Source organism: Antechinus flavipes, chromosome 2 (genome assembly GCF_016432865.1).
Source record: "Antechinus flavipes isolate AdamAnt ecotype Samford, QLD, Australia chromosome 2, AdamAnt_v2, whole genome shotgun sequence".
In the NCBI taxonomy this organism is placed as follows: domain Eukaryota; kingdom Metazoa; phylum Chordata; class Mammalia; order Dasyuromorphia; family Dasyuridae; genus Antechinus; species Antechinus flavipes.
In genome coordinates this window covers 226,139,777-226,167,652 of record NC_067399.1, presented here as the reverse complement: position 1 = coordinate 226,167,652, position 27,876 = coordinate 226,139,777, and the positions used below count along the sequence as shown (strand labels likewise).

The 27,876-nt window shown below is 36.6% G+C and overlaps 1 protein-coding gene across 2 annotated transcripts in view; it reads right to left on the bottom strand.

Moving 5' to 3' along the window:
* Window positions 1-27,876, bottom strand: part of KIF3C (kinesin family member 3C) — a 66,679-nt gene that overhangs the window by 11,826 nt on the left and 26,977 nt on the right. Inside the window, exons 2-5 of one of the 2 annotated variants that reach the window (XM_051976333.1) lie at window positions 17,807-17,908; window positions 13,425-13,547; window positions 11,609-11,727; window positions 10,869-10,985 (exon numbers count right to left, since the gene is read on the bottom strand). In XM_051976333.1, coding sequence (XP_051832293.1) covers window positions 10,869-10,985; window positions 11,609-11,727; window positions 13,425-13,547; window positions 17,807-17,908 — 461 coding nt within the window. Of the gene's footprint in view, window positions 1-10,868; window positions 10,986-11,608; window positions 11,728-13,424; window positions 13,548-15,307; window positions 15,410-17,806; window positions 17,909-27,876 lie in introns of both variants that reach the window. The other variant, XM_051976334.1, reaches the window with a different exon arrangement.

The following is a 27,876-nucleotide window of genomic DNA, read 5'->3' as shown; positions in this document are numbered from 1 at the left end:
ATTCTACTCCTTATTTTACAAATAAAAAAACTGTGACCTAATAAGATTAAGTGATTTTTTCCAAAATTACCCAAGAAAGGAAGAAGAGCAGATATTTGAACACAGCTCATCTGACTCTTTCAAAGGACCAGGACTCTTTCCATTATATCAAATCATAGCTAGAGATGGTTTTAAATGGAATTCTCCTCCAGGTCCTTTACTTGTACCAGAAATTCAGAATTCTTCATGGCTAGCCCTTACTCACATTTGTTACTTCTAGCATTCATTATCTTCTATGTGTCAGGCACTGTATTAAGAACTAGTTCTCAGTATGTTCCATCCATCCAAATATCTAACTCACTAGCAGTATAAGATATTTGCATCGCTCAGACAAAGTTTGAAAATTACATATAGGCTTTGACTATTAAGTTCCCTTTCCTGAAATCTTTAATGGCTTCCTATTCCTTTCCAAATAAAATACAAGTTCTTTATCCTGACATTTAAAGTCCTATACAATCATCTAGATCCAATTTACCTTTCCATCTTTACTTCACATTCTTACTGACATCTAAATTGGACTTATTCCTCTATCTTAGCCTATAATTTTCTTCTTCTATGCATTTGAATACATTGAATATGAATCAGGCATAGAATACATTCCTACCTCATCTCTGTCTGTTGAAATTTTTTTCTTCCTTCATGATCATCCTTCATGATTATATACTTTCCCTGATTCACTTCCAATCCTCCAAGCATGACTGGGAAGTGATTTCTTGCTTCTTACATATTTTTCAGTCACTTTGTTGAATTGATCCCTTGGCCCTTTCACACTGTCTTGTGTAACATTTATTTGAGAACAAGTTGTCCATGGAATCATAAGTTCATCAACAGTAGGGAATGTTCTTTTTTACCTTTGTATCCCTAACAGGCCATGCAGTGTCTGCTGAATGAATAATAACTTCACTCTAACATAACACTCTTGACTTGTCACAAAATAAACATCTGTGCCATGGAGGACAGAATTTCTGACATTAAAATGTACATTTATAAAAAAATATTAAAAATGTCCCTTGCATTCTGTTTTCTGTGGTACCTTGAGATTCCATGTTATTTTACCGTGACTCCAGGCTAAACACTGTTTCTTTCCCCTTTTCTTTCCCTCATACCAATGTTTTAGAAATGCTTCTCTTTTAGGTCCCTTTTACTTTTATGTGTCATCAACGCATAACAAACAGGTTTACTGTGTATGAGAAATACAGTTAAAAGATGAGATGGGGCATATATTTATAAACAAAGGTGGGAGGGCAATTCTAGGAAGCTGATGTACTAGAAAACAAACAGTACAAGATGTCAATTCACTTCTCTTAGATTTAGTTTCCTTATTTGTAAAATGGAGTTAATAATGGCATCTACCTCATAGGTCTATTGCACAGGTCAAATAATAAAACACATGGAAAGTTCTTTACAAACCAGTTGGGAGGGGGCAGCTAGGTCCGAGTTAGGCAAACTCAAGTTCAAATGTGACCTCAGAAAATTACAGTGTGAATCTGAGTAAGTCACTTACCCTTAATTGCTGCCCCAAGAACTCAAACAAATAACAACAACAACAACAACAACAAAACAGTTTTAAGAGCCAGCAAGGAGCAGTATAAATATTAAGTGCTGATTGAACTTGGGATCAAGAAGACCTGGATTCGAACACTAACTGTATGTAACTGAGCTTCAGCTTCAACCCTGATAAAACCCCAAATTCTTCCCCCCAAAAAATTATCCCACCCTATTTTTATATTTTTCTTTTAGAGAAAGGAAAAATGTGTTCTTTACATTTGATCATATGATGATATCATTGACCATGAGATTACAAAAGAGTTTTGTTGCCTCTCAATGCAGATCTTTATTACATATAGTAGTCCATGATCTTGTAGTAGCTATTGATATATTATTATTGTTGTTAATAGGAAAATAAATATGAAAGGTAGTATAATGCAGAGACACAAAGATATAAAACTTGGAGTTAACAGAACAGGATCTGGGTGCTGACTGTCTGCTACTTGAATGATTTCCAGTAAGCTAGAAACTCAGACTTGGTTGCTTCATCTGTAAAATAGGAATAATGATATTTAACACTAGCTACTTCACAGGGTTATTTTGAGAACCAAATGCATATGAAACCATTTCCTAACTGAGAAAACCCTATTTAAACAAGAGGCACATATTTCTGAATACTATCTTTTTTTTTTCACCCTTAAATGACCTGAACTGTTCTTGTTAATGGCCTAATACAAACTGAAATAGCAAACATTTGCATTAGCAACATGCAATAATTCTGCAGCAGGAAGGCCTTTCTGTGGGCAGAAATAAATTTTTAGTGGTTAGAGTGCTAGACTTGGAATGAAGAAGAGCTGGGTTTTAGATGCTTTCTCCTGTCTTTACTTGTTGTCAACTTCTACCCCAAATAACTTATTCTGTCACTTTCTCTGAGTCCCAGTTTCTTCATCTGTAAAATGGGGATAATAAAAGCACCTACATCATAGGGATGCTGTCAGAGACAAATGGGATAATTTATATACTATAGATTAAAAAATATGAAAAGTCATATACTTTCTTGATGCCTCAATTTCCTCAGCTATAAAAAGAAGAAGATAAAGTAGGTAGCATTTGGGATCTCTTATACTTCTAGATCTTTGATTCTATGTAAAGCACTTTGCTATATATATGTCAGCTATTTATGATTACTCAAAATTATGTCAGCAAAGAACAAATTCTGATAGGTTCTATCAGGGACAGATCAGAAGTCTGAGGTCTCAGCACCAACCTACCTGAGTTCAATAAGACTCATCATCAGTATGGCCCAAAACAGATTAAAATAGAGTTCCTAAGTGATTTTAATATGTTAATATATTAATGAAAAAGAAAGATAAAAACATGTGGGATTTTTTAAGTCAGTATGTGACCATTGCTAGGAGATAAATTTTTTCAGCAACTCATTAACTAACAACTTGTTAAAACTTCCATTGCTACAGGGGATAATTGTAATCTGCATTGGAACTAAGGGAAAACCAACATGGCTGAAATCATAGATCCATGGTGTATTTTAGATGTCAAAAGGGCCATTGCTTTTTATCTGGTCCAGCCAACTTTATTAAATTCTTATGGATTACTTAGGTAATAAAAAAAATAGTAGGAAAGTCTAATATTTTCCACTTCAAAATGGCATATAATTCACAATAATGTCAAGTTGGAAGGGGCCTTGCAGATAATATAATCTAACTCTTTTATTTTACACTTTAAGGAAACAAGCCAAGAAATGTAACACAAATCTTCCACAATCATACATCTAGCTAGAAAGACCAGGGCAAGAACTCAAGCCTTCTGACTCTTAGTTTACTGCTTTTTCCATTATATAATTATTTTGCTTGGATTTATTAATAAGCCCTGTTAAAGACAATTGTTTTTCAATGTTCTTTTTTTTAAGGTGACTTTTTTTTCCTCTATAAGTTTGCTATCTTCCCAAATTAGGCCCTTTCCTGATCTCCCTATTTTTTTTTTTAGTAATTCTTCTTTAATTTGCTTATGCTTTCCCTATCAAATTATCTTGTATTTACTGTATATAAAGAGACAGTGTGGTGTGGGCAAAGAGAGCAGGCCTTGTAAGCCCCAAGGGCTGGGTCCAAGGCCTGCTTTTGACACATATTATCCAGATGATCCTGAGCAAATCACTTCATTCTCAGGGCCCCAGGAAAATTTTTAAGACTATAAGTGACAAATCTATCTAAGCAGTGGTAGTTTTTCTTTAGAGCTCCTTACACCAATGCAATGCATGTCCAAAAAAAAAAAAAAAAGTAGATGCAATGTAATGTCCTTCAATGCTCAAACTGTCTAATTTTAATCTGTGTGTCTAGTGTCATAGTGTCTAGCACATGACAGACCATTAATAAATACTTATTGACTGAGCACTTAATTATTTAATTAATTTATTTAATTCCTCCAGTAAAATTTAAACTCATTAAGAAGAGCAAATTTTTCATTTAGTCTTTCTATCCCCAATGTCTTGCACATAGTAGGTGCTTAATAAATACTTTTTAAATTGCCTTAAAATTAAACATAACAAAGAAACATACTTCTTTCCCCTAAAATTAATTTTACTTATTTTGATATATTTTACCTCCATGCTTTTATCTTGAATATTTTCTGTTCATAGACATATTGTTAAACATTAATCTGTAACCACACTAAACCAGTCATGCCTAAGGACACACCAAATTTAATGCAAGGTTATTGAAGGGGACAAATTCCAAAAGTAGTAATATAAATGTTGGAAAATAGAATTTTTCTCAGACCAAGAACTCAAATCAGCCCTTGCTAAAGGGGTTGCTAAGAGAGATCAGTAAAATAAATCTGGATAGTAAATATTAGCATACCTTATGCAATTAAGTCGGATGTTAGAACCCTAAGAGTGTCTTCTTTAAGATATGGAAAAGCCCTAAATAAACAACAGAGGTAATCTAAGGTAGAGAAGCCTCCCAGGACTGGTCAGGGAGATGCCTAGGAGTTTCTGGCTTCCAGCAGCAACATGCTGCACACCTGGAGGAGAGTTGATACTACTTAAGCAGAGCTGAGATTTCAGGTAAATTAATTCTTCAAAGTAGGCTGTGGAAGATGGCATCTTACAAATGAGAGACAGTCAGTATCCTCAAAGCTTTCAACAGGTCTGATTGGATCTAGTTTATTGTCTTCTAGCTCTTCTCTTTTTCACAACTAAACTCCTAAAGGGTGTTTGTTCTTTCAACTTATAGTTCCTCACTTCTACTTGCATCTCAACCCCTTGCAGACTGACTTCGGACCTCAGCCCTTGCTGAAACTGCTTTCTCCAAGGTAACCGGCAGGCTCTTAACTGAAAGCTGCAATGACCTTTTCTCAGTCCTCATTCTCTTTGACTTCTCAGGGGCCCTTTTCTCCCCCTCCACTAAGTTCCTTCCAACAATTCTTGTTTTTGTTTTTACATTGCGATCATTTCTGGATTTATCCCCTCCTCCCACCCTCCATATTTACATCAGCAAGGAATCCTTCCTTGTAACAAAGACTGTTGTTGTCAGAGGACCCATGATGTCTTAACTTGCAAGTGAAATGAATGTAAGTGAGGCAGGCTGTGCAAAGTAATCAGCCTTACTCCTCCAGAGTAAGGCGCAGTGGGAGTCCCTGGCCTTTTTAGGCTAAGGTTTTCCCCAGGTCTCAGGTTGTCTGAGGCACCCCCATTCAATGACTAAAGGCTAGGTAAGAACAAAAAATCTGGTTCCTGAACTTATATGGAAAATTCTATACCAACAGCCGCCAGCTCTCTGCTGTGACTGTCAACCATTCCATGCCCCTAATTGCTCTCTCCTTTCGTTTCTCTCTAGGTTTTCTTCCTGACTATTTGACTGAAATTTCTCTGTCTTTGTTGCTGATCAATCTATCAATCAACAAACATTTATCAAGGGCCTTCAATCACAACCTTTTCTTGCCCCCCAAGTGTGGGAATTACTCAGTTCTCTGTCTTGAGTTTTATTCTCTCCCGTGGTGATCTCATTAGTTCCCATGGAGGTTAATTATCATTTTGCAAATGACTCCCAAATCTACATATGCAATTCTAATTTTTTTTCCTGATTTCCTGCATAACCAATTCTCTGCTGGACATCTCTTCTTGGATGTCTGATAAACATCTCATACTCAACACATGTAAAACAGAATCTATTAAATTTTCCCCAAAATCCATTTCTCCTCCAAACTTCCCTCTTTAGGTAAATGATATCACCATGCTTCCTATCAAATAGATTTCTAACCTTGGAATAATGCTTTCCTCCTCCTCCTTCTTCTACTTCCATATCGAATCAGTTGCCAAATTTTGTAGAATCAACCTCTGAATCATTTCTTCTGTCTGTCCTCTTCTCTTCATTCATATAGCCATTGCTCTAGGTCAGGCCTTCATTGCTTCTCGATTAGACTAGATTTCCTGCTTCCTGTTTCTTTTCTCTGGTGTTTTCTTTACAAATTGATATTTCAAAAACAGATCTGACCCTTTCACTCCTCTAATCAAAAGTCTGCATTGACTCACTACTACCTCTGGATAAAATCCATCATTCATAGTCTTCCATTAAATTTATCCATTAACTAGATCCTCCCTACTCACCTTTCCAATCTTACCACATATTATTAAAACTAGTCTCCTAGCTGTTCCTATACATGATATTCAATTTCGTGATCCAAGACAATTCTAAGACTCATGATAGACAATGCTATCCACATGCAGAGAAAGAATTGAATGAAGATCAAAGTATATGTTTTCACTTTCTTTGTTTTTGTGTGTGTGTATGTGTGTGATTTTTCCCATTTGTTCAGTTTCTTTTTTCACCACATGAATAATGTGGAAACATGTTTTACATGATTGTACATGTATAACCTACATTATATTGCTTGCTGTCTTGAGGAGGGATTAGGGAAGGATGAAAGGAGGGAGAAAAATTTGGATCTCAAAAACTTATTAAAAAATGAATGTTGAAGAGGCAGCTAGGTGGTACAGTGGATAGAGCACCAGTCCTGAAGTCAGGAGGACCTGAGTTCAAATGTGACTTCAAACACTTAACTCTGCCTAACTGTTTAATCCTGGGCAAGTCACTTAAACCCAATTGCCTCAGGGGAAAAAAAAAAGAATGTTGAAAATTGTCTTTACATGTAATTGGGAAAAAAATACTATTTGCACAGTGTTCAATCTCCCAATCTTCCTATTATGTCCCATATTTGGAACACAATTCATTTTCATGTTGACTTTTTTGAAATCCCTAACTTTCTTCAAGATCTAGCTCAGGTGTTGTCCTCTAGATCAGGGCTTTCCTGATTCTTCTTGGTTGCTAACAGTCTCTCGTTGAAATTGCTTTGTATTATTTTTGTGTATACTAAGCATTTGGTTATCAATATATCTCTATCTATATGGATACATATGTGTGTATAGATATATATATACACAAATGCATGTATATGTGACACTATACATATATATACACACATATATGTGTATGTATGTATGTATATATATGTGTGTGTGTGTGTGTGTGTGTGTGTGTGTGTGTGTGTGTATACTGGCAAGCTATAAGCTTCCAGGGAAAAAAAATTTTTATCTTTGTATTCCCAGCACCTATCACAATACTTGGCACATGGTATACATAGAAAAATAGGTATTAAACACATACTATGTTCGCTTCTTTTTTCTGATTATTTTCTCAATTGTGGTTTTTCCCTTTTGTTCTGATTTTTCTCCCTCAACATGATTCATAAAGAAATATGTATTTAAAAAGTTAATATAGATGTATAACCAGAAAAAAATAAAACAATTGGGGGAGGGGGAGAAAATTGGCATTGAATAAATTTATAGGCATAAATGTAAAGCCCTATACTTGATTTCAAGAGGCAAAATCTCATAAAATGATATTCCTACCATGGTCAAAACCCATCTGGAATTCTATATTTAATTCTAGGTTTAGTTCTAGATACTTTTACGTGGTATCTTAACAAATGGAAGGGGCTTCACCATTCCACAGAGTCATTGGGCAGTGGCAGGATAACCATTTGTTAGAGAAGTCACATAAGGATTTTAATTCAGGTATGGGTTGGACTAAATAGCTTTGGAGTTTTCTTATAGCTCTGAGATTCTCCAAGCTACTGGACCCAACTTTCCAAAATTAAGTAGAGTAGATTCACAGACCACCACAACTGGAAGGAACTTTATTCTAGTTCAATCACCTCATTTTTTACTTGAGCAAACTGAGGTCCAGAGAAATGAAACTATCACATCAAGGTTACACAGTTTTGCTAGTGGCAGAACCAAGGGGACACAAATCTCCTGACACCTTTTTGTCCTTTTCCAGGATTCTTTCCATTGCCATCAAATATCTTTTTAAAACTAAGAATAAAAACAGCAAAAATAATAATAACTCATTTATATAGTGCTTTGAGGTTTGCAAAGTTTTTGTATACATTGTCTTATTTGAGGTAAGAATAAAAGATAGGCAGCAGGCAATATGGTACAGAGGAAGAAGTACTGAATTTGGAATTGGAAGCTCTGGATTTAAATCCCACCTGGGCAAATAATTTAACATCTCTGGGTCTCACTTTCATCAATACAATGACAAAATTGATCTAAATGCTTTCTGAGGTTTTTCTGACTGTAAATCTATGACCCTATAAATAAAAGAGAAAAAGTCCTGGGAATGGTAACATTTAATAGATAGAAGTAAAAATACCCAATTATATCCCAAGGAATCTATTTCCTTTTTTTCAAAAATCATTCAAAAAAATCCTATCTGTTTTTATATGAGTTTAGTTTTTCAATTTAGCTTCTTTAAAAGTAATAATCTCATCGTTAAAATTGAGAAAACAATGTACACAACAACCACAAGATTATGTGATGATCACCTGTGATGGACTTGGCTCTTTTCAAAAATGAGGTAATTCAAAGAACCAATATACTTGTGATGGAATCTGCATCCAGAGAGGGAACTATGGAGACTGAATGTGGATCAAAGCATAATATTTTCATCTTATTTTGCTGTTGTTGTTTGCTTGTTTTTTTTTTTTCTCGTATTTTTTCCCCTTTCAATCTGATTTTTCTTGTGCAGCATGAGAAATATGTTTTGAAGAATTTCACATGTTCAACCTATATCGGATTGCTTGCTATCTGGGAGGGGGGAAGGAAGGGAGAAGGGGAGAAAAATTTGGAACAAAAAGTTTTACAAAGGTGAATGTTGAAAACTACCTTTGCATATATTTGGAAAAATAAAATACTATTTTAAAAATAAAAATCATAAATAAAAAAGCTGCTTCTAAATCTGGAAACTAGACAATCTCTAGGGATTTCTCCATCTTTTCATTTATGATTCTGAACTACCATATGAATCTCAAGAGAAGCATCCACCTGCAGTAGCTCATGTGAACAAGGTATCCTACCACCACCTGGTGGCAACATACCCAAATTTCAGGGAATTAATTCCCTTGGAAACCGAATCTATACAAACAAAAGATACTGTGGCAGCCTCTCCTGCCCCCAGGGCAGGGTCACTACCTTAGCTTGTGCAAATGAAGGGTGTGACTTTCTCAGTCTGAATCATGGAATGAGGAGCTCCCCGAGTTCCACCTGAGAAGGTGAGAAAACTTCTCGCTCTCTTCCTACTCTAGCTGCAGCCATTCTGATGTCAGATGAGAAAAGATCTAAAGCTCAGAAAAACCTCAAAGGCATCTAGTTCATCTCTCCTTTTTTCCCCCCAACTTAGGAGCCACAGAGGACCAGAGAGATTGACTTGCTTAGGGAAATTTTCTTCCTTACTTTATCTATTGGAGTCCGTTGGAAGCTTTGAGCTTTAACCACAACAAGACTATGTACCTACATGCTGCTGCAAATGGCATTTTCTGGCATTATCAATGTGTTTGTAAAAACTAAAACAATGGGACTGAAATCTGTGTCAGTGGAAGATATTTACACCAATGAAAACGGGGATGCTTGAAGTACTGAGAAACTAGCATAGCTAAAAAAGCATGGTTTACAGCTACACCCAGCGAAAGAACTCTGGGAGATGACTAAGAATCATTACATAGAACTCCCAATCCCTCTATTTTTGTCCGCCTGCATTTTTGATTTCCTTCACAGGCTAATAGTACACTATTTCAAAGTCTGATTCTTTCTGTACAGCAAAATAACTGTTAGGACATGTATACTTATATTATATTTAATTTATACTTAACATATTTAACATGTACTGGTCCACCTGCCATCGGGGGGAGGGAATGAGGGGAACGAGAGGAAAAATTGGAACAAAAGTTTTGGCAATTGTCAATGCTGTAAAATTACCCATGCATATAACATAAGATCTGTGTGATCTTAAGTAATATTTAAGAGCATCCCAAAGAGAAGTAAGAGGTTCTGGGTAGGGAACACTCAATTGATATGTAATTTTGCTGAACAGATTTTTAAAAGTTTCTTTTTTATTCTTTATCATGAGAGAGAGCTTTTTGAGTGGAGGGAAGTGAGGGCTATGTTGGAAAATAAAAGTAATATAAAAACAAAAAAATGTCAAAACAATATTTTAAAATATGAACTTCATTGTGTCCTCTGCATGTTGCACTCTGGGTGACTGCCTATATTGCCTACCAGTAGACCTGGTTCTTTCTGGAACAGAGGCAAAGCTATGGCTTCTGAAACTTTTAAAGCAGAACTCTGAATGCCATTTAGTAATTTCCTTGGCATTATAACAGGATTGGGTGTGGTCTCTCTAGCACAAATAAGGAGATGTGTTCTATGTAATCACCAGCAGAGGGAGCTCTATACCTGAAGGCTGAAGAGAGGCATGATGGTCAAATCTCTCCCCTATTTTAAGTTGTACCCAAAAAAAGGACCTACTAGAAGGCTGATATTTTCATCTCTTCAAAGGACACCCTCCTTCCCCAACAATACTTCTGGTTTTCTAAGATATCATGTTTTTGGAACTTATAAAATCATAGATATAGAACTGGAAGGAAAAAAACAAAACAAAACAAAACTTCAAGACTTCAAATCTCCTCATTTTACATTTGAGGAAACTGAGACATAGGGAGGTTAAGTCATTCACTCTCCACAAAGCTACTATCAGAGGCAGGATTTGAACCAGAGTATTTCAGGCTCTATCTACTATATCATATGCCCACCAACTCTTCCCTTTTAGATATCTACTTTCCTGGTAGAGATTCTCTACATCAGAACTTGAAAAAACCATATTTCAGATCACAGACAGCTCTATATCTTCCTTCATTCTTCCATCATGACCAGGTCCTCCTGACCCTGTCTCAGAGCCCCACTTCTGCTTCCTGGGTAAGAATATACTTACACTCCAGCTGGCACCAATGGCTGGAACTTCCATTGCTCCTCCTCACAGTCCAGGTAAAGACGATTCATAATCTTATTCTTTTCCTCAGGAGGGATGAAGTTTTCAATGATCAGGTACCTGGGAATGGGAAAAGGAGGCAGGAGGAGCAAGAGGAAAAGTAAGTATTATATAGGTGATAGATGAGGGATTGGAGAATATATAATAGACACATATCCCCCAGAGCCAAAAAGGGGAGGTTAGTGGGGGAAACAGAAGGAAAGCTGGCATTAGTAAAAACTAAAGAAAAAAGTAGAACTCAGCATCTCTGGAATCACAGAACAAGGCCTAGCAGTTGTAACTGGAAAGCATCAAGTGTGGGCTGATGTATATTAGAATGTTTGACAAATAGGAGGAGAAAATCCTCAGAGTCTTTACTTTTTAACTTTAGGTCTATTTGACCTCTATCCTATCCTAATGGAACACATTATTCTATTTTATGCCATACCAAGCCCTGACTCTCCAGCCTTAGTTTTAGGGAAGATGAGACTTAAGTAGAGGATAAATAATTAGAAGAATCTCAATTGAATTGTATGAGTTCTCTCAATTCACTGCTACATGTGGAAATAATCAGCATTGCAATGGGAAAGTTCTAGCAAAGGAACTTGGTAATAAAAACCTTTAGGAACAGAGAATGATAGAGGGAGCTAGAGTTTCTAAGTAGTCAGAAGTGATAGAGTAGGAGGAAGAAAGATGCATCTTACTTGAGCTTGAGTTCCCGAGTCTGTTCATTCTGTGCTTCTTCCAGGTCTTGTCGTACACGGATGTACTCATCATGCTGGTCCTGGATTTCTGCCTTCACTGCCTGCAGCTTAGCATAGAGCTAGACAAGAGACAGACCATGTAGTCGAAGTGAGCCCTGCCAAGCATGGGATGGGGTGATAGCAACAACATCTACCTCTCACTGGTCCCAGGAAGGATTTACCTGGTTCCCAAAGAACCATTTCCTTCCTCAAAAGGGAAGGAAGGATGAGTGCAAGGATGATCCTTTCTTATTGCAAATAAGCTGGCTATGGGTCTACTGCCATCTCTTCCTCTCCCTAAAGATACTGCTCCTACCCCACTCTCCCATGGCTATGATCAGAGAGACAGAAAGAGGAGCCTGCAGGGATATTTTGAAACTAACTGGCATTCCCATCACACCAGGGACTACAAGATTTAAAGTTATGTTGCCCTGTCCATTATAGTGAAGAAAAGCCAGAAGGAAAAATCATAAGATCGTAGGTTTAGAGGTGAAAGAGACTTCAGAAATCATGAACCCCTTCATTTTGCATTTGAAGAAATAGATCCAGGAAGCAGAAGTGATTGGTCCAGTATTACATAGAGATGGGATTTAAATCTAGGTCCTCTGATTTTAGAGCTGGTCCTTTCCCACTTTACCACATTGGGAGAAAGTAGAGAGAGTGTGGCTCCTGGTGGTGAGATATTTATTATTAATCATATTTCCCCTTTTCCTGTCAGCAACAAAATGGAGAGCATTCAGAGAGTATGTCCAGATTCTGAGGAAAGTGTGTTCATAATAACTGCCACAGTGGCAAATCTTTGTTCAGGAACCTGTCAGATGGCTATGGCCCTGAGAACCTCCAGCAGGCACATCTGCCCATTGGCTGGACTTTAGCCTCACTGACCAAGCCCTAACAGAAACTCTGCATCCATTTACAGGCCTCTCTAGATCTCAAATTGTTAAGAGCACCTGGTATCTTGCTGATAGTGAATGAACTTCCCAGCATTCTAGAGGTTCTCCAAGATTCCCTTTTCCAGTTTTTGTAATCCACCCCACTCTGAGGTCTCTTTAAGGCTTCCTCCACTACTCTGGGAATAATTTGACAACAAACAAGATCCAAGTAATTTTTTGGGAATGACATGGTAAAGAAGGTAATTTGTTTTTATCTATAAGATTTGGACAGTATTGGCTATGTTCACAGGGTCACAAAGAGTCAGACACCAATAAATAACAATAAGACTTTGAGGATAGGACCAATCAGAGATAAAGAGAGAAAATGTCCCAATCTCTTGGCTGGCTCAGAGGAGCATTGACCACTTATATAGACTAGTACACTTCACTCTCATGGACACCAATAACTTTAATTAGAAGTGTAGGAGACAAAAAGAATACATGCGCATTCACACAAAACAGCAGAAGGAGGCCTTTGGACACCCTAAATTCCAACCAAATTACCTTTGTATAGGCTATCTTTAATGTCTGGGATATCCCTCCTTTTTTTTGCCTCTCAGAATCTCTTTGCTTTTATACAGTTGTTTTTTGTTAAGTGTACAACTCCTTGTGACTCCATTTGAGATTTTTTTTGGCAAAAAAAAAAAAATTGGTTTGCCATTTCATTCTCCAGCTCATTTTACAGAAAAGAAAACTGAGATAAACAAGATTATGTGATTTGTCTGGGGTCATATAGCCAGTGTTTGAAGTTGGATTTCAATTTTCTACTATCTAGGCCAAGTGCTCTGTCCACTGCACCACCTAACTGCCCTAGCCCCTTTACCAAGCCACTCTGTAACTCTCACCTTCTTGAGTTTTTTTGTTTTAACTTCAACCTCCTGTTGCAGAGAGGTATAGGTTCCCCGGAGCTCCATAGTTTCTTCATCCCTCAACAACATCTCTTGTTGCATTTCCCGCTCTCTGCGTTTCTAGGACAAAGCAATGTAGAAGATGTTTAGCACAGTAATACATGAAAAAAGGAGGGAGAATATTTAAGTTGTTCTGGGCTTAATTCAAGTCAGTCCCCTGGTGGTTTAGATTATCTAGATACTGAAAGAAAAGGAGATAGTTATGGTCAGTCCATAGTTAACAAAAGGAGATTTACTTAGTCATAGCAATAAAAGGATATTCAATAAGAATCCCTTTCCTCTGAGATGCACATCAGCTAAACATCAGAAGACCCCGTATGGGTGTTCTGTACTCAGACAACCAGGAAGGGTTGTTAAGGGTTTGAACCTACCAAAGATGTGAAGATGGCCTCAGTATTTTTTTTTAGGAAAACTTGCATGGAAGGAGAAGCTAGGCCATTCCCCCTACCATAGAAACCTGCTAGATTTCCTGATTCATAGGAAATCAACTCCTTGAGAATCGGTATTATTTCACTTCAAAAATGTTTGTTGATGGATTGACTGATAGAGAAGCTTGTAAGCAACAACAGGCTCAAATGTCTCTTTGCATAGGAGGCTTTTCTGATTCCTCCAATTTCTTCCTACTCTTCAAAGCTTCTTGAGGACAGTGACTATTATGCTTTTATTTACATATCCTTAGGCTAAATTAATTTTAACAATAAATTGGATCTATGATTTTATTGACCCCAGGGCACTTCCTATAAGAAAACAACCTTTATCAATGAAGATCTGCACCTGCTTTGCAACTTATATACTGAATGAAAAAGAGTAGGGTCCTGAGTTCAGGAGACAGTAACTATCTCCCAACTACTTCCTATCCTCTGTGATTCCTTATGGACCTCATGTTGCCATTTATCCTAATCCCAATTGAGACTTTTCCTCTCCTTCTCAGCTTCCCCTACTAGGACAAGGTTATTTGTTATGACAGTTATTGGGCCCTTTTTCACATTTCTCTGTTGATTCTCTAGTTTCCATATGGACTTCAGATATGGAACGTTCCCTGATTTACCCAGGCACAATCTCAGTTTCATTTCTCCTACACTAAGGGCAAAGTTATAATAGTAAATTAAATCTATTTCAACTTTTGATGATTTAGGGATGGGGGTCATATAGTTCTTGACCTCCCATGCTGATATCAGGGAAAGCAACTACCTTGCCTTCCCACAAACCTCAGAGACAGACTATTGGATTAAAAAGACTCTGGGTTCTTCATGATTTTTCTCATGTACTAATCACTGTCATTCCCTCTAGTCAAAGAAGAGAGCAAAGGATACTGGACTTCTAGGTGTTTGCAGAGTTCCACTGGAGATAATTTTATTCCCCAGAAGGAAGCCTGATTTAATGTCCTAGAATCTTGAATTTAGAATTGAAAAGCGCCTTAGAGGCTGTCAAATACAATTCCCTCATTTTACAGATAAGGAACTAAGGTAGTACAGGAGACAGAAGTGAGATTTGAAGGAAGAAAGGAAAGAAACAAACATGTATTAAGCACTTACTATATATCAGACACTGTAGTAAATTCTTCACAAATATTATCTAATTTGATTTTCACAACAACTCTAGAGACCCCAATCTATAGTTGAGGAAATAGGTGTTAAATGACTTGCCTGAAGGTCACATAACTAGGAAATATTTGTGACTGAATTTGAATTCATGTCTTCCTGACTCCAGGTTCATCATTCTATCCATTATACCAACTGGCTATTTGATCATTTGAACCCAAGTTTTCTCATTTCAACCTTTTGGCCACAGCCCATTGGTCTAGAAAGCAACATCCTTACCTGCTCAGCAATCTCTTGCCTTTTTAGCTCCAACATTTTTTGTTGCTCATTGGTATGATCCATGATGTTTCGGCCTCCAATCAGTAGCTTGCTCTCCATTGCCTGGGAGGGAGGAAAGGAGAGAGAGAGAGAGAGAGAGAGAGAGAGAGAGAGAGAGAGAGAGAGAGAGAGAGAGAGAGAAAGAGAGAGAGAGAGAGAGAAGTGAGTAAGAGTCCAAAAGATCTTAGCAATAAGCTGATGGTTTCTTGTTTCCTCTACTGCTTGGTCCCTGCCACACCGATACCAAATCCCATCCTAGGCCTTGTGCCATTAGTCTCTCAGTGGGATCCAACATCTGTCTCCTCTCTTGTCTCTTCCTGGATTCTTCTGCTTCACACAAAAGTTCTCCTTGTTCCCAGAACCTGGGGAAAATCAGGGCACCTGTTCTGTGCACCTACCATTGTACAGAAAAAATAGGGCACCTGGCAAGTGCACTTCTATTAGAGAGGGCAGATAGATGAAGGTAGAATGGGAAAAAAGGGGAGATTATTGTCTACAACATTCTGTACTGAAGTCGAAGGTACCAGTTGGAATTAGGAAGAATAACATAGCCTTCATTCCATTAGGAAACTAGTACTGGGACCTCTTGATTACTATCTGGCTAAAAGGAACTGATGAATGTAAAGCACATTGCAAACCTTAAAGCACTATAGTAATTCAACTATTATTATCATTATCTAACTCCTAACCAGTTTGCTTAAAGATTAGAAGTATCAGAAAGGGGCTTCTTGGCTTAGGAAAGAATGAAGAGCTTTTCTTTTCCATTGTGTAATGTGGAGGAGTGAAAAGAGCAGAGTTGAAAAGCACAAACCCTGGAGTCATGTAATCATAGGTCATAGATTTAGAGTTAAAAGAGGTCTTAATTTATCCAGTTACTGATGAGGACCTTGAAACCAAGAGAAGGGAAAGAATAGGAGCAAAGACCAGCAATGAGCTCAGGTGCCACCTGTATAGGAGGCCTCTCCTCATTGTCCCACTTTCTAACAACGTTTTGTATTGTTCAGTTATCTTGGTAGTATCCAATTCTTTCTGACTCTTTTTGGGATTTTCTTGCCAAAAATACTGGAGTAGTTTGGATTTCCTTCTCCAGATCATTTTACAGAGGATGAAATGGAAACTATTACCACCCATATGAAAGAGTGTTTCAATCATTATTGATCAGAGAAATGCAAATTAAGACAACTCTGAGATACCACTACACACCTGTCAGATTGGCTAAGATGACAGGAAAAAATAATGATGAATGTTGGAGGGGATGCGGGAAAACTGGGACACTAATGCATTGTTGGTGGAGTTGTGAACAAATCCAACCATTCTGGAGAACAATCTGGAATTATGCCCAAAAAATTATCAAATTGTGCATACCCTTTGATCAGCAGTGTTTCTATTGGGCTTATATCCCAAAGAAATACTAAAGAAGGGAAAGGGACCTGTATGTGCCAAAATGTTTGTAGCAGCCCTGTTTGTAGTGGCTAGAAACTGGAAAATGAATGGATGCCCATCAATTGGAGAATGGCTGGGTAAATTGTGGTATATGAATGTTATGGAATATTATTGTTCTGTAAGAAATGACCAGCAGGATGAATACAGAGAGGCTTGGAGAGACTTACATGAACTGATGCTAAGTGAAATGAGCAGAACCAGGAGATCATTATACACTTCGACAACGATATTGTATGAGGACATATTTTGATGGAAGTGGATTTCTTTGACAAAGAGACCTGAGTTTCAATTGATAAATGACGGACAAAAGCAGCTACACCCAAAGAAAGAACACTGGGAAACGAATGTGAACTATGTGCATGTTTGTTTTTCTTCCCGGGTTATTTATACCTTCTGAATCCAATTCTCCCTATGCAACAAGAGAACTGTTCGGGTCTGCAAACATATATTGTATCTAGGATATACTGCAACATAGCCAACATATAAAGGACTGCTTGCCATCTAGAGGAGGGGGTGGAGGGAGGGAGGGAAAAAAAATTGGAACAGAAACGAGTGTCAATATAAAGTAATTATTAAATAAAAATTTAAAAAAAAAAAAAAAAAGAAAAGCGCCTTAGAGGCTGTCAAATACAATTCCCTCATTTTACAGATAAGGAACTAAGGTAATACAGGAGATAGAAGTGAGATTTGAAGGAAGAAAGGAAAGAAACAAACATTTATTAAGCACTTACTATATATCAGACACTGTAGTAAATTCTTTACAAATATTATCTAATTTGATTTTCACAACAACTCTAGAGACCCCAATCTATAGTTGAGGAAATAGGTGTTAAATGACTTGCCTGAAGGTCACATAACTAGGAAATATTTGTGACTGAATTTGAATTCATGTCTTCCTGATTCCAGGTTCATCATTCTATCCATTATACCAACTGGCTATTTGATCATTTGAACCCAAGTTTTCTCATTTCAACCTTTTGGCCACAGCCCATTGGTCTAGAAAAACAACATCCTTACCTGCTCAGCAATCTCTTGTCTTTTTAGCTCCAACATTTTTTGTTGCTCATTGGTATGATCCATGATGTTTCGGCCTCCAATCAGTAGCTTGCTCTCCATTGCCTGGGAGGGAGGAAAGGAGAGAGAGAGAGAGAGAGAGAGAGAGAGAGAGAGAGAGAGAGAGAGAGAGAGAAAGAGAGAAAAAGAGAGAGAGAGAGAAATGAGTAAGAGTCCAAAAGATCTTAGCAATAAGCTGATGGTTTCTTGTTTCCTCTACTGCTTGGTCCCTGCCACACCGATACCAAATCCCATCCTAGGCCTTGTGCCATTAGTCTCTCAGTGGGATCCAACATCTGTCTCCTCTCTTGTCTCTTCCTGGATTCTTCTGCTTCACACAAAAGTTCTCCTTGTTCCCAGAACCTGGGGAAAATCAGGGCACCTGTTCTGTGCACCTACCATTGTACAGAAAAAATAGGGCACCTGGCAAGTGCACTTCTATTAGAGAGGGCAGATAGATGAAGGTAGAATGGGGAAAAAGGGGAGATTATTGTCTACAACATTCTGTACTGAAGTCGAAGGTACCAGTTGGAGTTAGGAAGAATAACTTATAGCCTTCATTCCATTAGGAAACTAGTACTGGGACCTCTTGGTTACTATCTGGCTAAAAGGAACTGATGAATGTAAAGCACATTGCAAACCTTAAAGCACTATAGTAATTCAACTATTATTATCATTATCTAACTCCTAACCAGTTTGCTTAAAGATTAGAAGTATCAGAAAGGGGCTTCTTGGCTTAGGAAAGAATGAAGAGCTTTTCTTTTCCATTGTGTAATGTGGAGGAGTGAAAAGAGCAGAGTTGAAAAGCACAAACCCTGGAGTCATGTAATCATAGGTCATAGATTTAGAGTTAAAAGAGGTCTTAATTTATCCAGTTACTGATGAGGACCTTGAAACACAAGAGAAGGGAAAGAATAGGAGCAAAGACCAGCAATGAGCTCAGGTGCCACCTGTATAGGAGGCCTCTCCTCATTGTCCCACTTTCTAACAACGTTTTGTATTGTTCAGTTATCTTGGTAGTATCCAATTCTTTCTGACTCTTTTTGGGATTTTCTTGCCAAAAATACTGGAGTAGTTTGGATTTCCTTTTCCAGATCATTTTACAGATGAGGAAACTGAGGCAAATACAATTAAGTGACTTTCCTACACAACTAGTAAGTATCTGAGGTTGCATTTGAATTCATGAAGATGAGTCTCCCTGGCTTTAGGGCCAACACTCTAAGCACTATGGCACTGCATAGCTGCTATGACCTAGGTCATGTGCTAAGGAGAAGACTTAGGTCTCTGGGGGCAACTAAATGGAACAGTGAATGGAGTATCAATCCTGGAGTCAGGAGGAGCTGAGGTCAAATGTGACCTCAGAACTTAATACTTACTAGCTGTATGATCCTGGGCAAGTCACTTAACTCCAACTGCCTCGCCCAACAACACAAAACAACAACAACAACCACCACAAAAAATAAATCTGGAGATGTCACTGCAAGAAGATCCCTTGAATCATCCCCATGGTATCTGTAGGCACTCTTCAGTATCACATAGCACTATATGATATAGAATGCCCTTCGACTGTCCTCATTCTTTTGGATAATGGGCAAATATAGCTGAGAGGTGCACAGAGCAGGGAAAATTTGGAAGTACCCATAATAAAGAAAGATGTAAGAGGGGTGCTGTCTCCTCTCCCCACATATACTACGTGGGTTTTCAGAGAATCTTAGATATTATAATCAGAAGGAGTTTAACCATATACTCTCTTGAACAAAAATTTAAATTCTATCTTTCAAGTGAGTCTGATTTATAGCTTCCCATTTGATAGGATTCAGCAATAGAAAACCAATTTTAATAGTTGCTATGCTGTTCTTTTCCTTTATCAATTCATTGAGGTTTACATCTAAAAGCAGTGATGTTTCCCCTAACACCTGTCTTCTTAGGCATTTTTTGTTTAAGACAAGAACGTTCTTTTCTATTAGAGACTAAATGATGTCCATGACATTTGTCAAATATTCAACACATGTCAATGAAAATGAATCCCAAAAGCATTGGCAATCTTTATTCTCTAGAATTTTGAGTATTTATTTTCAGCACCTCTTGGATGTGGTTGTATCCTTTACCTATTGCACTGTTGTAAATTGTGGGCCATTATTTGATTTTGTACCAAAAAAACTTTGATATGTTATAGAAAACAATATACTTTTTTTTTAATATGGAGAAAAGATGTTATAGTGACTAAAATATGATCAGGTAATGAATGTAAATATATAAAGCCTTCTTAGTGTTCTGTTACATTCATTTTTTATTTGCTGACAAAAATATTTAAAGTCATTCTTTTGTTTGTGTAAACACTAATTTCTGTCAAGCTGTTATGATTTTTTAATCATTGTTTCCATTTTATTAATGTTGGCTAATTTTTATTTTATGCCAAGATTATTAAGCATCAAGCAAATAAATTCAAGTAGCCATTTGAGGGGTGGGGAAGAAGAGAGCTAAGAATTCAATCCTCTCATTTTGTCAATGGGGAAGCTGAGGCTTAGAGAAATGAAATGACTTGTCTGAGATCACATAATTAATCAGTAGCAGAGCCAAGACTGGACTACAAGACTGGAGCAGCAAGGTCTCCCGAAGGCTTCCTTAATCACTTCCCCCAACTAAAAGTTTGGGACGCTTCCTGTCCTTGGATCCAAATTCACACTAAACTCCTCCTTTCTTCTCTGCCCTTCTCTAGTGGGTCAGCTCACATTCACTGCTATTGGTGAGTACAACAATATGGCAGTTGGACTCAGTAGTTTAGGTAACTGAAGGCTAAGTCAGGGCAGAAAGGGTAAGACTAGAAAAAAAGAGAAGGGAGAAATGGTAGCCACCTCCTCTTGTGCACATGGAATGAACAGAAAAGTAGATTTCAGGACTTACTTACTGGAAAATTTAGACCCTGAATGGTGAATAGTCACCCCCCACTTATGGATCTTTCTCCTTGTTGAGGCCAGACATGTACCTGTTCTCATCTGACTCTTCCAATTATTCAAGTAAACTACGTTCTCACTCACTGCCTTGCCCAAATCTTCAGCCTCTCCCTATCAATTCATTACTTCCCTGTTGCTTTTGAATACACCCAATCTCCCATCATTAAATCACCTACACTAAATCTTACCATTCCCTACAACTATCATCCAATATCTCTCCTCCCTTTAACAACTGAACTCCTTGAAAAAGCTGTCTATCTTACATGAATTAATGTAAAGTAAAGTGAGCAGAAGCAGGAAAACATTGTATACAGCAACAGCAACATTGTGAGATGATCAGCCATAATTCTCTTAGCTCTTCTCAGCAATATAATGATCCAAGACAATTCCAAAAGACTCATAATGGAAAATATTATCCACTTCCAGAGAAAGGATAGAGTCTGAATGTAGATTGAAGCATATTGTTTTCACATTGTGTGTGCATGTGTGTGTATTTTCCTTTTGTTCTGTTTCATCTTTTACAACACGACTAATATGGAAATATGTTGGTATAGAATTTTCCATAGAAATTCAGGCATTAAGTTAGTTGGTTTTGCATAATTGTTCTTTTAAACTAGCCTTTCATTATTTTCTCAGACAAACTGAGATCTGGGGAAAACCTTAGGTTTAAAAAGGGCAAGGCCTCCCACTATATTCAGGGTTAACTCCAGCAGCCCTGATCTATATCTTGCCACTAGCATCCTCCATGTGACTCTGGAAGAAAAAGTGAGGCTGGTGACTCAACACAACCCTCCTTCACTTAAATCCAATTCACTTGCAAGTTATAATATCTCCTTCCTGATGTCATGGTCCTCTTCCAGAATGAAAGATAAACAACAATATGGAAATATGTTTTATGTGATTGTGCCTGTATAAGTTGCTTATTGTCTTAGGGAGGGAGGATGGAAAGAAGGGAAGTAAAAAATTTGGAAGTCAGAATTTTATTTAAAAACTGAATGAATGATATATTGGATAGCTGGGGGAGGGGATGAGAAAGGAAGAAAAATTTGGAACATAAGACTTTTGCATATATTTTGAAAATAAAAAGCTATTATTTAAAAAAATAAATAAAAAATATCATTTGCGTAATAAATAAATAAACAATAAAAACTGAATGTTAGGGACAGCTAGGTGGCATAATGGATAGAGCAATAGCTCTGAAGTCAGGAGGATGTGAGTTCAAATCCAGCTCCAGACACTTGACACATATTATGTGACCGTGGGCAAGTCACTTAACCCCGATTGTCTTGCAAAAAAAAAAAAAAATCAGAAATTTAAAAATTTCTTTTACATGTAATAGCAAAAATAAAATATTATTTTTAAAAAGTTATAATTGCTACCTTTACTTTTCTCTTTTCTCACACTCTTCAGTCCTCCTTGGTTTTGATCTCATCATTCAAGTGAAACCATTCTCTCCTTAGTTAGCAATGATCTCTTAATGATCAAATCTGATGGTCTTTTTTCAGAATCATTCTTTCTCAACCTCTCTGCTATAGTTGATACTACTGATTACGTTGTCCTCCTAGATATCTTCTTCTCACTGGGTTTTCATAACCCTCTTTCTCCTAGTTTGCTTCCTATCTGTATGGTCCCTTTTTGTCAGTTTCCTTTGCTGGCTCATCATCCACAATGTGGCCCTTAATTATAGGATTCTCAAGGTTCTGTTCTCTTTCTATTCTCTCTCTCTCTTGCCTCTCCTCTTTTTCTCCTCTCTTCCTCTGCTCTCTTTTCCTTTTCCTCTCCTCAATCATTTCAGCACTCTTGGGTTTAACTATCATCTCTATTCAGGTGATACCAATATTTCCATATCCAGTCCCATTACCTCACCCATTTCAAACTAGATATCCCAGAGACATCTAAAACTCCACATATATAAAACTGAATTATCTTTCCCCCTAAACCCTCTCTTCTTCTAAACATTCCTATTGTTGTAGAAGGCATACCCATTCTTTCATTTCCTCAGTTCATAATCACAGCTTCGTCTTGATTCTTTACATTCTTGCTCTCACCCCACTTATCTAATCAGTTGCCAAATCTTGCTCTGTCAATCTTCACAATGTCTCTTACATCTTCTTTCCATTCATATAGCCTTAGTTCAGTCCTTCATCATTTGCTTACATTATTAGAACAACTTTGTAATTGGTCCCCTAGCCTCAAGTCTCTTACCATCCCAGTCCAAATTACACGTAATTTTTCTTAAGTAAAGCTGTGACCAAGTGATTCTCTTGTTCAATCAACTCCAGTTGCTTCCTATTGCTTCTGAAATAAAATATAAACTCTTCTAATTTTACTTTTAAATCCTGTTCAATATGGCCCCAGTCTCATTAGATATTATTCCCCCCAAATTGGCCTTCTATCAGTTCCTCACTCACTACACTCCATTGCCTGTCTTCATGCATTACCAATAGCCAGCCATCCTGCTAACATACTAAGAATGTACTTTATTGCTTAACTCCACCTAAGAGAAAGCTTCTCTTCCTTTCTTTGTACTTGCATCTCCAGCACCTAGCATAGTGCCTGGCATACCTTGGATGAGTGTGTAGGGTAGAGAATATAAATTAAGATGTAAAAATTTAAGACATTGTGTTCATTCTTTTTTGTAGTAGCAAAAAAACTGGAAATAGATTGTTCATTTACTGAGTTAAACGAAGTATTGTATATTAATATAATAGAATATTAATTATTGTACCAAAGAAATGAAAAAATTAACAGTTTTTAGGAAAAATTAGGAGGATCTATATGAACTGATACAGAATGAAGCATGCAGAACTAGGAGAATAATTTATACAATAGTAATATTATATAAATTTTTTTGAAAGAATTGGTAAATGCAATGATATATAATGATTTCAGATGAATGAAGATGAAACATGCTATGTACCTCCTGACAAATGCAGTTGACTCAAGATACAGAATCAGATATAATCCTTGGCCATAGCTAATGCAGGAGTTTGCTTGACTATGTTTACTTGTTACTAGGATTTTCTCTCTCTCTCTCTCTCTCTCTCTCTCTCTCTCTCTCTCTCTCTCTCTCTCTCTCTCTCTCTCTCTTTTTGGTTCAACATGGGAGAGGAAGAAAATAAATGCTTATTTTAAAAAAAAATTTTAAAGTTGGCATCATGCTCCCTGATAAATTGTATAATTTTAATTTTTCAGTGTCTCTCCCCACCTTACAAAAAGGAGAATGATCCCAGATGTTTTCATTGCTAAGGCAGTTAGTGACATAGTAGATAGAATGTGAGCTGGAAGTCAGGAAGACCTGAGTTCAAATTCATCTATAGATACTTAGTGGTCATGTCACCCTGAGCAAGTCACCTAACTCTTTGTTTTTTTTTTGCTCAACTGCAAAATGGGAATAATAATAGCACCTATCTCCTGAGGATCAAATAAGATAATATTTGTGAAAGTGCTTAGCACAGTGCCTGGCACATAGTTGGTGCTATATGAATGCTAACTATTATTGCTGTTATCATTGTTGAATGAAATTTCCTGGGTGGAGAAGTTAGGCTACATAACAAACAAAATGGAGGACCAGATGTTTTCCATTCCTAACTAATTCTCAAAAACAAATAAAAAACCCTCCAAAGGTAGTATATGCCATGGAGCAATTAGAGCTGAATATACAGGAGAAAGAAAGCAAAAATCCCATTAAGGTAACATTCTTAGAATTAATAGCAGGGAACATTAATCTCAACTCACTCAGTGCCTTTCCCCTTGCAGGAGATATAAAGTAACCCACTGGTCTGTGCTTTGGGACCTTCTAAGGAATTTTCTTTCTCTTGCAGAGATTCTACCAAGATGCATTTCATCTCTGACTTTGCCTCACTAACCACTGACTGTACTCAGTCACATAGAGAGGAGGGAGATGAGTAAGAGAAAGGAGAAATGGGTTTCTTTCTAACTTGGGTAGTGCCTAGGTAACGATCTCCAAGACCTCAGAAACTACATTCCTCCAACTTTGTAAAAAGTGACATACACTAATTCAACACACATAGAGATTTAAAGAATAGATTGAAATGAAGCAGGAAGCCAATGTGAGTAGCTATAACAGTCCTAAAGGAAAGGAAACGAATCCACTTAAGGACCAGGACTATATCACCAGAAGCTACTTGAGACAATGACAAAGGTTGGTGAAAAGTAAATTTCCCCAAATTGTAGAATGCTTGACTAGCCCATCCTATTCCTAGTTCTAAAGAAAGAAAAAAAATAAGAAAGTGATAGATTATAGAAGAAAAAGGCTAAAATCACAACAGATTTCAAAATCAAGAAAATTTAATTAAAAGTCTAAGGAATAAGCAAATAAGTCAATAGGAAGGGTATTTAAAGTAGAAAAGAGTAATATAGAGTCTAAGAGATTATAAACTTTTCTAAATAAATATCACAAGGCAAAGAAAATTGAATCAATACTTGATGGAAACTGTGGAATTCCAAGAAAGAGTGGAAGTATAACAGAATTTTCCAGAAAGGTTCAAAAAAGAAATGGGACTCTTAAGAGAAGATGTTAGAAGGAACAAATATATGAATTTATTATCTGTAGAGCAGAAATAATTAGTAAAATAGAAAATCTGAATTCACAGTAGTAAGTTTCTACACAGGAATTAGAGAGAACAATAGCAAGATACTGTATTGAAGAATAATCTGGAAGAAGAGAGGAAAGAGACAATAATGTTAAAAGAGCACATCACCTCTCTACAGGCAAAAGCCATTGATTATCAAGATAGGATGAACAGAAAAAACCTAAGGATCAAAGTTATCCTAGAAAGATATAACAATTTTTAAAAAAATTGAACACTATAATGTAGGAAATAATTTGAGAGAACTTTCGAGAACATCTCAATATAGAATATAAGACATATGAATTGAAAGAATCCACAGATTTCTGGGGTGGTGGGGAGCCTATATTTTAAATTCCAAGACAAACAGTGGTTAAACTGAACCATTATAATGAAAAACAATAAATTCTACAAATAGTCAAGTGAATTATTGAGCTAAATGCTTTTGAGAGGACTTAGAAAAAACGAATATTACGGTGTCAACCAGAGTTGACATTATGGCAGGGAAATTGGAGAACACTAGCGAATGGGGAATCAAAAATAAAGGATAGGATCTAAATACTTTTTTGTTTGTTTTCGGATGAGGCAATTGGGGTTAAGTGACTTGCTCAGAATTATACAGCTAGTAAGAAGAATCAAGTGTCTGAAGCAAGGTTTGCACTCAGATCCTTCTGACTCCAGAATCAGTACTCTAGGATCTAAACACTTAAACAAAAAAAACCTATTTGTTATGCCTAGAGAGACAGTGTGATGGAATACAGGGGTATCAAACTTAAAATTAGATTAAAATATAATTGGGAGATATTCAACAAAAAAGTAAAAATACAATATAATATAAATAACATTAATTTGTGGTTTTCTAAGTCAATGTGCATCCTGCAACAATCCCTTTCTATTTAAGTTTAAAATCATTGACAGTGACAGTAATAGTGTATCCAAAATCAGGATGGCCTAGATTCAAATCCTGTTTCTGACACATACTGGCTGTGTGACCCTGGGCAAGTCACTTAATTTCTCAATTGTTTGCCCCAGGCAATTTGGTAAGGCTATTAAGTCACAGGATAGTTGCCAAGTTACATTAGTAAAGGAAATTTCCTTATTAAAAGTTCCCCATATCAATAAAATCAAAGAAAAAATCCATTGAGAAAAAATTTTTTTCCAATAAGAGGAAATTAGATTTGATTCCTCTTATCTGATAGACTTCTTTTAAAATGGTAAATATGTGGAGTAGCCAACAGAAATAATTCATTTAGATTTTTAAAAAGCCTGTCAAAGTTCTACACCAACGTTATCTTAAAATTTTTAATTAATTTCAAAAGTTAATTATTGGTTTAGGCTTGAGAGGATATTTTGTCATGGGCTAGGAAGTATATTTCTTTATGGATAATAAGTGTTAAGAACATCCAAAGCCTGGGCAGTAAAACTAGTCTCAAAAAAATTTTTTTATAAGTTATAAGAAAAGAGAAAATTATAAAAGGAAAGAGAACAAAAGGAAACATTCACATTTTAAAATGATACTAATTACTTTCCTAGAATAAAATAAAGCATTTCACAAGATTCTATGAATGGACCAAATATGATAGAGGAGCTACCATCTTGGTCTGTTTTAAGTAGTGTTCAGAAGATAATAACAAGGTTGTTGTAAGGATCAAATGATACAAATGCACATGACCCAAAGCTGAGATGAATTAAATAATATATACTCAGGATTCAAAGAGATCTTGACAGACTAAAGCACTGGGCTGAACTTAAGAAGATGAAATTAAGTAGCAATATTCTAAGTATTATGTTTGAATTCAGAAAATCAACTTCACATGCTTAGACAGTAGCAGTTGGTCTAAAAATGATCTGGGTATCTCAAAGAGATCAAAGGAACCTATATGTACAAAAATATTTATAGCAGTTCTTTTTGTGATGGCAAAAAATTGGACATTGAGGGACCTTTCATAAATTGGGAAAAGGCTGAACAAGTTATAGTATATGATAGTGATGGAATTCTAATGTGCTATGAAAAATGATAAAGGGGATGACTTCAGAAAAACCTGGGATAACTTATATGAGCTGATACAAAGTAAAATAAGACATACACAGTAATAGCAATAATGTAACAAAGATCAATGTGAAAGACTTAGCTATTCTGATCTATACAATGATTCACAATTCAAAAGGATTCATGATGAAAAATGTTATCCACATCCAGAGAGAAAACTGATAAACTCTGAGCACAGATGAAAGCATTTTTTTTTACTTTTTATTTATTTATTTTGCTTAGTTAAAGCAAAATATGTTTTACATGATTTATATGCATAATAATAGGTATAAAGGTATCATATTGTTTTCCATCTCAATGGTTGGGGGAGGAGAAGAAGGAAGGAAAGAATTAGGAACTGAAAATAAAAAATTCTAAAAGTAAAGTAAAATTTAAAATATCTGGGGAGGTTTAGTGGAACATAAATTCATTATGAGCCAACAATGTGCCATGGTGGCT